Raw genomic sequence first — 12,323 nt, 5'->3', positions numbered from 1 at the left:
AGTGACCTGACAATGGTGTTTAAGAGGCAGCTTGACAAATACATGAATAGGATGGGAATAGAGAGATATGGACCCCGGAAGTGCAAAAAATGTTTTAGTTGACGGGCAATAAGATCGGCGCAGGCTTAGACCATAAGACATAGGAGCAGAAATTAGGCCATTCGGCCTATTCAATCATGGCTGATAAGTTTCTCAACCCCATTCTCCCGCCTTCTCCCCGTAACCTTCGATCCCCTTACCAATCAAGAACCTATCTATCTTGGTCTTAAATACACTCGATGACCTGGCCTCCACAGCCTTCAGTGGCAATGAATTCCATAGATTTACCACTCTCTAGCTAAAGAAGTTTCTCTTCATCTCTGTTCTAAAAAGTCTTCCCTTTACTCTGAGGCTGTGCCCTCGGGTCCTAGTCTCTCCTACTAATGGAAACATCTTCCCCACGACCACTCTATCCAGGCCTTTCAGTATTCTGTAAGTTTCAATCAGATCCCCCCCCCCCCATATCCTTCTAAACTCCATCGAGTATAGACCCAGAGTCCTCAAAAGTTCCTCATATGTTAAGCCTTTCATTCCTGGGAGCATTCTCGTGAACCTCCTCTGGACCCTCTCCAGGGCCAGAACATCCTTCCTGAGATACGGGGCCCAAAATTGCTCTCAATATTCTAAATATGGTCTGACCAGAGCCTTATAAAGCCTCAGCAGCACATCCCTGCTTTTATATTCTAGTCCTCTCGAAATAAATGCCAACATTGCATTTGCCTTCCTAACTACCGTGTCAACCTGCAAGTTAACCTTAAGAGAAACCTGGACTAGGACTCCCAAGTCCCTTTGCACTCCAGATTTCTGAATTCTCTCCCCATTTAGAAAATAGTCTATGCCTCTATTCTTCCTACCAAAGTGCATGACCTCACACTTGCCCACGTTGTATTCCATCTGCCACTTCTTTGCCCATTCTCCTAACCTGTCTAAATCCTTCTGCAGCCTCCCTGCCGCCTCAATACTACCTGTCCCGCCACCTATCTTTGTATCATCTGCAAACTTGGCCAGGATGCCCTCAGTTCCTTCATCTAGATCATTAATGTATAAAGTGAAAAGTTGTGGTCCCAACACTGACCCCTGCGGAACTCCACTAGTCACCGGCTGCCATCCTGAGAAGGACCCCTTATCCCCACTCTCTGCCTCCTGCCAGACAGCCAATCTTCTATCCATGCTAGTACCTTGCCTGTAACACCATGGGCTCTTATCTTACTGAGCAGCCTCCTGTGCGGCACCTTGTCAAAGGCCTTCTGGAAGTCCAAGTAGATAAAATCCATTGGCTCTCCTTTATCTAACCTACTCGTTACCTCCTCAAAGAATTCTAACAGATTTGTCAGGCATGACCTCCCCTTGATGAAACTATGCTGACTTTGTCCGATTTTACCATGCACTTCCAATTATTCTGAAATCTCATCCTTAATAATGGACTCTAAAATCTTACCAACGACCGACGTCAGGCTAATCGGCCTTTAATTTCCCGTCTTTTGCCTCACTCCCTTAAACAGGGAGGTTACATTAGCGATTTTCCATTACTCTGGGACCCTCCCTGACTCCAGTGATTCCTGAAAGATCACCACTAACGCCTCCACTATCTCTTCAGCTATCTCCTTCATAACTCTGGGGTGTAATCCATCTGGTCCAGGTGATTTATCCACCTTTCAGTTTTCCTAGCACCTTTCAGTTTTCCTAGCACCTTCACCTTAGTAATGGCCACCATACTCACCTCTGCCCACCGACTCTCTTGAACTTTGGGGATGTCACTCGTGTCTTCCACTGTGAAGACTGATGCAAAGTACCTATTCAGTTCCTCCACCATTTCTTTGTTCCCCACTACTACTACTCCAGCGTCATTTTCCAGCGGCCCTATGTCCACTTTTGCCTCTCTCTTACCCTTTATATATCTTTAAAAAAAAAACTCTTGCAATCTTCTTTTATATTACTGGCTAGTTTACCTTCATATTTAATCTTCTCCCTCATTTCTTCTTTAGTTGTCCTCTGTTGGTCTTTGTAGGCTTCTCAATCCCTGGTTTCCCATTGCTCTTCACTGCATTGTATGCTTTCTCTTTAGCGTTTATGCTGTCCCTGACTTCCCTTGTCAGCCATGGTTGCCTCGTCCTCCCTTTAGTATGCTGCTTCCTAGGGATGAATTTTTGCTGTCTCCCAAATTACTCCCAGAAACTCCTGCCATTGCTGTTCCACTGTCTTTCCTGCTAGGCTCATCTCCCAGTCAATTCTGGCCAGCTCCTCCCTCATGCCTCTGTAGTTGTCTTTATTTAACTGTAATACCGTTACATCTGATTCCAGCTTTTTCCCCTCAGATTGCAGGGTAAATTCTATCATATTATGGTCACTTCCTCCTAAGGGTTCCTTCACCTTAAGCTCCCTTATCAAATCTGCCTCATTACACATCACTAAATCTAGAATTGTCTGTTCCATAGTAGGCTCCACCACAAGCTGCTCCAAAAAGCCATCTTGTAGACATTCCACAAATTCCCTTTTCTTGGGATCCACTACCAACCTGATTTTCCCAGTCTACCTGCATATTGAAATCCCCTATGATCACTGTAACCTTGCCTTTCTTACACACCTTTTCTATCTCCTGGTGTATCTTGTGCCCTACACCATGACTACTGTTCGGAGGCCTGTACATAATTCCCATTATGGTTTTTTTAACCTTTTGCGGTTCCACAACTCTACCCACACAGATTCTACATCATCTGACCCTACATTTCTTGCTATTGATTTAATTTCATTTCTTACTAACAAAGCAAACCCATCCCCTCTGCCAACCTGCCTATCTTTTCGATAGGATGTATATCCTTGGATATTTAGCTCCCAGTCCTGATCCCCTTGCAGCCATGTCTCCGTAATGCCCACCACATCATACCTGCCAATTTCAATCTGCGCCACAAGCTCATTTACCTTATTTCATATACTGCGTGCATTCAGATACAACACCTTCAGTCCTGTATTTCCCGTCCCCTTTCTCATTGTTGTCCCTTTATCTGATGTGCTTGAAGTTAGATTCCTAGTCCTTTCCAAACACTGTCCTATTTTGTGTTCTGGAGACTTTAATAGCCTCTCCTGGGCTCTCCTTTCTTTCAGTTTTTTCATAATTTTCCATGAAGTTGAATCCACTCCCCCACACGCTAACCTGCTGCTTTGTTTCCCATTATTCATACTTCTTGGAGTTTTACCCCCCCCCCCCCCCCCACTCCCCCACTTTCTAGTTTAAAGTCCTGTTGTCCACCCTATTTACCCTTTTCGCTAGAACATTGGTCCCAGATCGGTTCAGGTGGAGACCGTCCCAACGGTACAGATCCCTCCTGTTCCAATACTGATGCCAGTGCCCCACGAAATGGAACCCCTCTTTCCCACACCACTCCTTTAGCCACGTGTTTACTTCCCTTATTCTCGCGTCCCTATGCCAATTTGCACGTGGTTCGGGTAGTAATCCGGAGATTATACAGGTCCTTGAGGACCTGTTCTTTAATTTAGTTCCTAGTTCCTGATAATCCCCAAACAGGTTCTCTTTCCTAGTCTTACCTATGTTATTTGTCCCGACGTGGGCCACAACAACTGGATCCTCCCCCTCCCCCTCCAATGTCCTTTCAAGCCGGTCAGAGATGTCCCTCACCCTGGCACCGGGCAGGCAACATACCATGCGGGACTCTCGATCCTGCTTACAAAGGAAGCTATCAATTCCCCTAATTATAGAATCCCCTACAACTACCACTTGTCTTTTTGCTCCCCACTCTTGAATGGCCTCCTGTGCCACAGTGCCGTGATCAGCTGGCTCATCCTCCCTGCAGCCCTCTTCCTCATCCACACAGAGAGCAAGTACCTTGTACCTGTTGGACAAGGTTAAGAGCTGAGGCTCCTCTGTTCCTGAACACATGATCCCTCTACCTGCCTCGCTTGCAGTCACACCCTGCTGACCCTGACCACTGACCGGACTTAAGGTACTTAATCTACTGGGTGCTTGGAGGGCCGAAGGGCCTGTTCCTGTGCTGTACTGTTCTTTGTTCTTTGTACTTTTGTTCTTTGTTCTTCTCTTTTTGCTCAACAGTGAATTGAATATATGGGCTGAGATACACCTGAAACCTCCATGACGGAACTGTTTTCAACATTAGATTTTTTTTTAAAAATACTATTTTGTTTTCCCTCTTCATACCCTGACTCTATCAATCCAACTGCAGAGCTGAGATTAGAATTTTTGGTGATTGCAAGTGTAATTGTACTCCACCACATTGTTGTACAAGCCAGCATTCAGTTTTTAAACTAATTGGAACAAAGTCCCCCCCCCCCCCCCGCCATTTACAAAGAGAGTCATTATCACTTGAGTTGGTATAAGGTGCTTGGAGAAGATAATTATGTACCCATGCTCTGAGAAGGCCAGGGTTGGTGGGTGGTGGGGGGACAGAAAGATTCCTGGGATTGATGGCAGCGTTAGCATTGAACATTCTAGAGGAGTAAACAGCAGAATGAGCAGCATACTGAACCATACTGCCCAAATAAGCAGAGCACAAAGTTTGAGGCTGTTTTACATAAGTTGGAAAGTCTGGAAGCACTTTGCTGCAGTCTTGGTTACTGGGACCCTGGGAAGTGGTGGAGGGGAGGGGGCAACAATGATTCCCAAGGGCTCATTTTACAAATTGCACATTTCTGGGAGTTTCTCCCAATGGTTTCCTGTCTGCTAGAATTTTTGCAAGCATGCTCCCAGTTTTCTTTGAGGGGATGGGGAGATTATGGGATGTGTCTGCATGGTTTCTCAATTTATATGCTGCCAGGCTTCACACCAGGAGTACAGTCAGAGAATTGTCCCTAGTATATTTGTAACACATGAGACATGGGTGAAAGCAGTGTGGAAGCCTGAAAATGACTGTCTGAGTTGTGTATTGGAGGCAAAAACTCGAGTCATCTACAATCTAATGGGGTGGAGGGGTGGGGGTGAAGCTGGGGAAGGATGAGAGGCTCCCTCATCTGCATAGTCTTTGCGATTAAATTTAACCTGTGTTTTACAAGTGATGAGGCCACACCATGTCATTGAGCAGACCAGAGTTTGTTGTGCTCTTGTTCATCAAGATTGGGTTTTCACAGGGCTGGCTGTCGGCCAGGCTGGAGCTGCACAAACCGGATGGTCGATCTGAAATGGTGTACAGTTGGAAGCTGTCTTAATTGGGGCAGAGTAAGTTTTTGCAAGAATGGCCTTGAAAGCCTGATTGCATTTGGAGAACTGCCTTACTTTCTCTAGTTGTTCAGCAAGTCGCATGCAGAAAGTACAGCAACCAAAGGCACATACTACACCATGATCTGTTGTGGTTTAACGTGCTGAGCAGACTGCTGTTTGTGTTGCTCATTTAACAGGACAAAAGTATGGGGGGGTTGCTCAACAGATTCTAGAGTAGTTTCTTAAATCAATTAAGCATGTGTTATCATCACCTTGTATTTTTACCCTCAAAACAAAAATTGCTCATGTCCACCGACAAATTGTTTTGGACCAAAGCAGGTGTTCTAGAACTAAGTACCTATCCACAAAACAAAAGAAGGAATTGAAAATACAGTATTTTCTAAGTGCACCAGACATTTAAAACGTTTGATTGGGAAAAGCAATCTGTAAAGCCTAGGACATGAGAACTCATGGTTGTACTGAATCTTTTCTTGCTAGTACAGAACTTGAATATTGCTGAGAAGAGAGACCTGCTGCCAAAGCAGTCGCAAGATGAAAAGCTTTGGTAACGAGTCTGTCTTTTCAACAATATTCAAACCTTTTCTATTTGAGGTTGTTGGGCATATGACGTGTGGCTACACAAAATGTAAAAATTAACTCAGATTCTCTTGTTCAAGGCACATTAATGAGAAAACAAATGGAACTTTAAATTGACATTGCTTTTCCAGAAATGTGGCTCAGGTCATCTCAAGTATAAATTAAACTTCATTATTGAACCTGCCAACTGATTTAGCTTTTCGCTGATGGAAACTGCGGTCCCCTGGATGTAACTTATTCTTTGTTTGGACCTCAGAGCCAGGAAATCCTCCCCTGCCGTAGTCTTCCATCCGAAAATTTCAGGTCTTTTAAAACTCGCTGAGCCACGCTTCCTGATTACAGCCCTGTTTTCTCCTTTTATTTTCTTAATCTTTGGTGTAATGAACTGTGAGCCCACTCCCTTCACTTTGGTTTTACAATTTCAAACAAAGCTGGGGGTGATTAACTGGGAACGTCAAGTGTGGGTCTCGCTTTTGACTGGATCATGGTGACAAGCAGAAGAATCTCTCTTCTGTTTCTCAGACCCTGATCTCAATGTCATCACTCACACTCACTGCCCAAAAGTAAGAAATCCTCCCACAATCTTTCTCATGAGTGAAAGTGAGCGTTGATTGTGTGACAGGCATTTGGACTAGTCAAATTTTTTTTTTTTTTTTAAAAATCTGTGGGTGGGATTAAAGTTGGCAAAAGGTACTGTTCTGTGCCTCGACCACGCTAAAGTGATTTTAGTGATTAATTTTTTTCCCCTAACCTCCTTGTTGTTTCCAACTCCCATTGCCTCCCCTCTTTCCTATCCCCACCAAAAAGAATCCTTTACCATGCAAGCCGTTTGGCCAAAGTAGCATTTTAGTAGTCTTATGGATACCGTATTGCAATCTTATGTACAAACTACAGCAAGATGTAATTGATGGCAATGGAAACTTTCTCCACAGATTAATGACATGGCTTTCACAATGTTCTTCACTGTATCTTGTAATAAATGTTTGGAATGTGCTGCAGTGGCTTTTTAATAAAACCAATTTTTTTCTCATTTTCAGGTGCCTTCAAATTAAAGTTTGCTCCATCTCATGATTTGGATTCAGCCGACTAAGCTAGAAAATTATGTCAACTTAGCATTGAGCCTGAATATGTGGGTCTGACCCTAACAATACACTTGATGCTCTGTTAGTCAAGCAAAAACGGTTTTCTCCATTAGATTGGGATTAGTACATGGTCACTGAAGTCTGGGTTGTCTTGAACTTATTGTGGCATTTTTCCCATATATGAACGTGTCTTGACCTATTTTGGCTGCAGTGTTCATGAAGCAAACAGAGCAGTCGACCTAGAAATGCTTACAATATTGACCTCTCGTTTTGCACTGATGAATGTATTATACCAAGTGGCACGTGCAATGTTCGCTGTTTGTTCATAATTTATGGCAGTGTTTGAGAACCAACCTGTCCGATAAAGACACTGGGCTGGAATGAGCAGACTGCTGCCGGTTAAAATGCCAGGTCACATCTTGCATCATGGTACATCTTCTGTCTGCGTCAAGTTGTCTTCAAATTTCGAGTCTCTGTTCCCTCTCTGTTTCATGGTTTTTTGTTTCTCTTTCAGTTGATGTAGAAACCACTCCGCTTTCAAAAGTAGATGCATGAATTTAAAGTACTTCTGTTTGGCATAGTGGATAAAAGAGTAAATATAGACATTGACATAGGGTAATGCCTTTTATATTGTCTTTTTTTGAAGAGAAAAATCTTTGGAAAATTGAGTGCCTGTATTAATCTAGATAAAAAAAACAGGAAAAACAATCTTCAGAATATTGTCTGGTTAGTTTCTTTTTAGACTTTAAAAAAAGGACAGATTTTAAAGCATTTTATTTAGTGCAGCTAATTACCTTTGTTACTTTAATTTTTGGTGGTGATATTTATAACAACTGTTTAAATTTGACAAAAGCGTGAATGTTTTTCAGTTTGTCTTTGGATCAAACCATTGAATAGCCACAATCATTTTTGTGAATCCCATCTTTATACTGTACCATAAACTTGCAACGGATATTACTTGATTTCCTTCTTTAAAAAAAGGCTCTAAGCTGAAACCGATATTGGGGCAGTGTTTACTTGGATTTTAGAATGTAAAACAAACTTTATTTTACTCATAGCTATACAGAAAAAAGGTTACATGTCTCCATGATTTAAAAAAAACCACTTAAGATATTTATTGTAGGTAGCGTGATCTCTGCAGATTTGACGTGGTAGTGAATTCACCATTTCACTTGCATTTGCCACTACTATAATGTGAAGACTGATGCTTGATATTTGTAGATGGTATTAATCATGTCAGCGTTGTCACTGATTTATGCTGCTGCTTTTTTTTTTTAAAAGGAGAGATAAAAGCCAATATGCACTATTCTGCTTCCAGGTTTATTTCTTAAAAGTGCACTGAGGTTATTCGCAAGATGATGGCATTTTTGAGGGTTGCTGCATCCTACAGCGTAAGGTTGAATTAGTGCTGTCCAAGTGTGACCCTTGGCATTCCTTTAACATTAATGGGGATAAATGGAGCTGTGATATTGGCATGCAGCAGTCTGCTTTTTTATAAATGTATAGAGTCCCCACTCTTTTTGAGTGGATTGATGTATTTTGTTGACTTGAAAACGAGTGAGTGTCATAGGAGTTGAATGTGTTTTTGTTTGTAGGCTCTTAAGAGGCCTTTGTCTTGTCTTAAAGCCCTGGTGTCAACAAAATGCTTGTCATCAAAGAGTATTTTTTTAGGGAGAAAAATTGCAGTTGACTTCATCTGTCTATGCTTACTCTAGTCAGGCTGCTTTGAGTAGCTAGGACATTGACCCAAACTTCTTATTAGCATGTGAGAAATACCTGTTGACATTTGGGCCTTTTTAATGCCACCCATGTGAATCAATTAATTGTTATTTCCAGATCGCTAGAGGATGAAGTGTGGCTTTTATTTTCCTTGAAGCACATTTCTTTTACTTCACTTTTTTTTTGGATGACCAATTGAATACAAAACAGCTATCTTGGTGCGACTGTGCTGTTGAGTTCAAAGATTTAAAAATGGTAAGCCACGTGACCCTGTAAGACAATGTGTAAATAACTTGGTGGCTATATTGGAACTAATTTTATGTACTGTATATAGGAGGTACGTTGCTACCTTCAGTTCGTTCATATGTTTACTGTATTCTTTGATATTCAAGATGTTATGTACTGGAAAGGTCACTTATATTTCTAGAACAAATTTTTGGATTTTATGCAACTTTTTTCCCTGAATTAATAGCAATAAAAATTATACAAATCTTTTATTACAGTTTCCTCTCATTTTAAGCACTGTTCTTGTAGGTTGTGCACATAAACCCAATAACCAAACTTGTTTTGCTATTATCTGTCTCGTAACTCCATTAGCAAAAGACTGTACATTAAGAGGGTAGTGTTTGAATCCTTAACTTGGTTGTCATTACTTGTCCCATTTGACAGTTTTGCTGGTTCCAATTTAATGTTCTGTCAACTGCAAAAATGGTTTCTGGGGCTATGTCCATCCTTATGAACGTGCAGTTACTGGGATAGTAACCATGCCCATATCTGATACCAGACCATACCAACCTTATAAAAGGGAAGGCCTATCTTGTACATGAGATTCTTCCCATTATCCATGTACTCAATATTTTGATTACCACTGTACTTATTTTCACAGAGAAATCATATTGAGATTTTTGTTTTAACTAGTTTTGTCATTAATTCTTGGTCCTCATAACTTTCACAATTGGTAGCAAGAATTGTGTAGGGAAAACGATTTACTTTCCTTTTGATGGTCATTGCTTGTGCTTGCTACTTGACTAGGTCACTAGCATTTTACCTACATACTACTATGTCTGAGGTAAGGTGAGATATAGTTCAGTGGTGGAAGAATAGACTTAATAGCCATCCTTTTATCAAAACCTGATTGAAGTGTTCTGGTATACCAGAAAATTGACCAGTAATTAAAAAATGTGTCTCTAAATTATACTGTCGTAACCAGACCTGGGTACAGAATAAAAACAGAAAAAGCTGGGAAAACTCAGCAGGTCTGACAGCATCTGTGGAGAGAGGAACAGAGTTATTGTTTTGAATCCATATAACTCTTCAGAGCTCAGGGTACAGAATGCTACTTATAAAACAACCTCTCACTGTGGTTGAGAAATCTCTGTTCGTATCTATCTTTATAAGCAGTTAGCTTATAGGGAGACGGTGGAATAGTGGTATTGTCACTGACTAGTTTTCCAGAGATCCAGGATAATGCTCTGGGGACCCGGGTTCAAATCTCTCCATGGCAGATGGAATTAAAATCTGGAATTAAAAGTCATGATTGTCTTGTAAACCCACCTGGTTCATTAATGTTCTTTAGAGAAGGAAATTTGACTCCAGACCCACAGCAATGTGGTTGACTGTTAAATGCCCTCTGAACAAGGGATGGGTTATAAATGCTGGCCTAGCCAGTGATGCCCACATCCCATGAACGAATTTAAAAAAAACTCAACTTGGACAAAAGTTAATTTCACTGAGCTTAAGAGTCCAGGTGGGTTGGAAACCAAGACTGACTGGAGAAACGGTAAATGAAAAATGGCAGGCTTTTTCCAGTTATATTAGAGGGAGGTAAATAGTGGGTGCCAGCATCAGGTCCACTGTTCCTTGGCATATATTAACGTTGGCTACAGAGCATAATTTTAAAGTTTGTAGAAGATGTGGAGCTTGTGTACTAAACAGTGAGGAGGACAGTAGCAAACAGGGGAAGACACAAACTGTGAAATGGACAGACACATGACAATGAAATTTAATACAGTGAAGTGGAAAATATGCTTTTTGGAAATATTAACGAGGAAACTAAAACTAAGGGACACAATTTTAAAAGGGGAGTAGGAACAGAGAAACCTGGAAGTGTATGTACACAAATCTTTCAAAGTGATAGGACACATTGATGGATGTTTTTTAAAGGCATACAGGACCTTTGGCTTTATTGCTAGAGCAATAGATTACAAAACCAGGAAATTATGCTTAACTTATTTAAATCACCAGATATGCCCCAGCTGAAGTATTGTGTTCAATTCTGTGCGCTGCACTTTAAGAAGGATGTCAGGCATTAGGCTGCAGAGATTTACTATAATGGTGGTGCTAGTAATGTGGAACTTGAGTTATGTGGAGAGAGTGGAGAAGCTTGTGTTGCTCTCCTTAGAGCAGAGAAGGTTAAAGAGAAGTTTATTAGAGGTATTCAATATCATGCAGGGCTTTGATTGACTAAGTGAGGAACTGTTTACATGGCAGAAGGGTCAGTAACCAGGGATATAAATTTAGTCATTGGTAGAAGAACCAGAGGAGACGAGATTTCTTTGTGCCACGAGTCAAGTTGTGATCTGAAGTGGGCTGCCTGAGAGTTGGTAGAAGCAAATTGAATAGTAACTTTCAAAAAGGAATTGCATAATTATTTGAAAGGGAAAAAGAAAATTACAGGGCCATAGGGAAAGAACAGGGGCTAGGTTATCTCTTTGAAAGAGCCAGCATAGGCATGATGAGCTGAATGGCCTTCTGCTATAGCATTCTATGATTCTAACTAACATTGCTATAACAGATGACCTGGCTATTACTTTATTGCTGTTTTTGGGATCATGCTGTGTGCGTATTGGCTGTGACATTTCCTACAACCATGACTACACTTTGCAAGTACTTCATTGATTGTCCAGCTCTTCAGAATATCCTGAGGTTGTGGAAGTTACTGCATAAATGCACGTGTTTTTCTCTTTATAACCCCATTCAGACCCTTGTGATTTGTCTTTTTTGAAATCCAAGGAAATTGCATTATCTGGGTAGCCTGCATCCATTAGTTTAGTTACAGCAGATTTCTGAGCCATAGCTTAGGTAAGAAGTATGTGTGTATGCTAGATTTATGTTGGTTGGCTCAGGTCAAAGTTAGGTCAGTTTGTGCAATCTGAGTTACGATTAGACATCTGAGATTTAAATGTTCAGTTGGTCTAAAAGCAGTTTCAAATCTGAATTCATTGTTTCCTCAATTTTTCAAGCCAAAGTTCAGATCATGGAAGTTCAAAGTATTTGCATTTGATCATGATGGAAACTGAATCTCAATCCTAACTCCTGATTTGTTGCTTTTTTTAAAAAAATGCAAGTATATTTGCAGCATGATCCTCGAGTGGAATTTCCTGTGTATTTGCGCCCAGAGGTGGACATAATCGAGGCATAAAGTGAATACCCAGTATTAAAAAAACTTGATTGTACATATATGTTTGTTTGTGTGCTTACACCTAAATTTCCTGCATCTCTTAAACCTGTCTATTGATCCTTGCGTCATATATATCATGACTTAATATAGTGGCCCCACCTCATGCTAAAGAGTTATTCATGTGAATTTCCTTTAATTGCACTGGTTCCAAGAGGGTTTAAAATCATGGCCAAAATTTTAAGTGCCACAGGAAACTCATTTTCCTGGGGCAGTATCCTTACTGAAAATGACTTTGCTTTCTGTTTGAATGCATTTTTAT

At 41.1% G+C, this 12,323-nt stretch overlaps 1 protein-coding gene across 1 annotated transcript in view; it reads left to right on the top strand.

Moving 5' to 3' along the window:
- The window catches only part of LOC144674520 (zinc finger CCHC domain-containing protein 2-like), a 68,916-nt gene extending 59,815 nt beyond the window's left edge, over positions 1–9,101 (top strand). The window contains exon 14 of the mRNA XM_078535830.1: positions 6,841–9,101. Within this exon, the coding sequence (XP_078391956.1) occupies positions 6,841–6,893 (53 nt within the window). The 3' untranslated portion in view covers positions 6,894–9,101. The remainder of the gene's footprint in view (positions 1–6,840) is intronic.
- The last annotated feature ends 3,222 nt before the right edge of the window (positions 9,102–12,323 follow it).

This window comes from Cetorhinus maximus, chromosome 3 (genome assembly GCF_964194155.1).
Source record: "Cetorhinus maximus chromosome 3, sCetMax3.hap1.1, whole genome shotgun sequence".
Classification (NCBI taxonomy): Eukaryota; Metazoa; Chordata; class Chondrichthyes; order Lamniformes; family Cetorhinidae; genus Cetorhinus; species Cetorhinus maximus.
The sequence above is the reverse complement of the archived record's forward strand: the minus strand, read 5'-3'. Positions and strand labels throughout refer to the sequence as shown.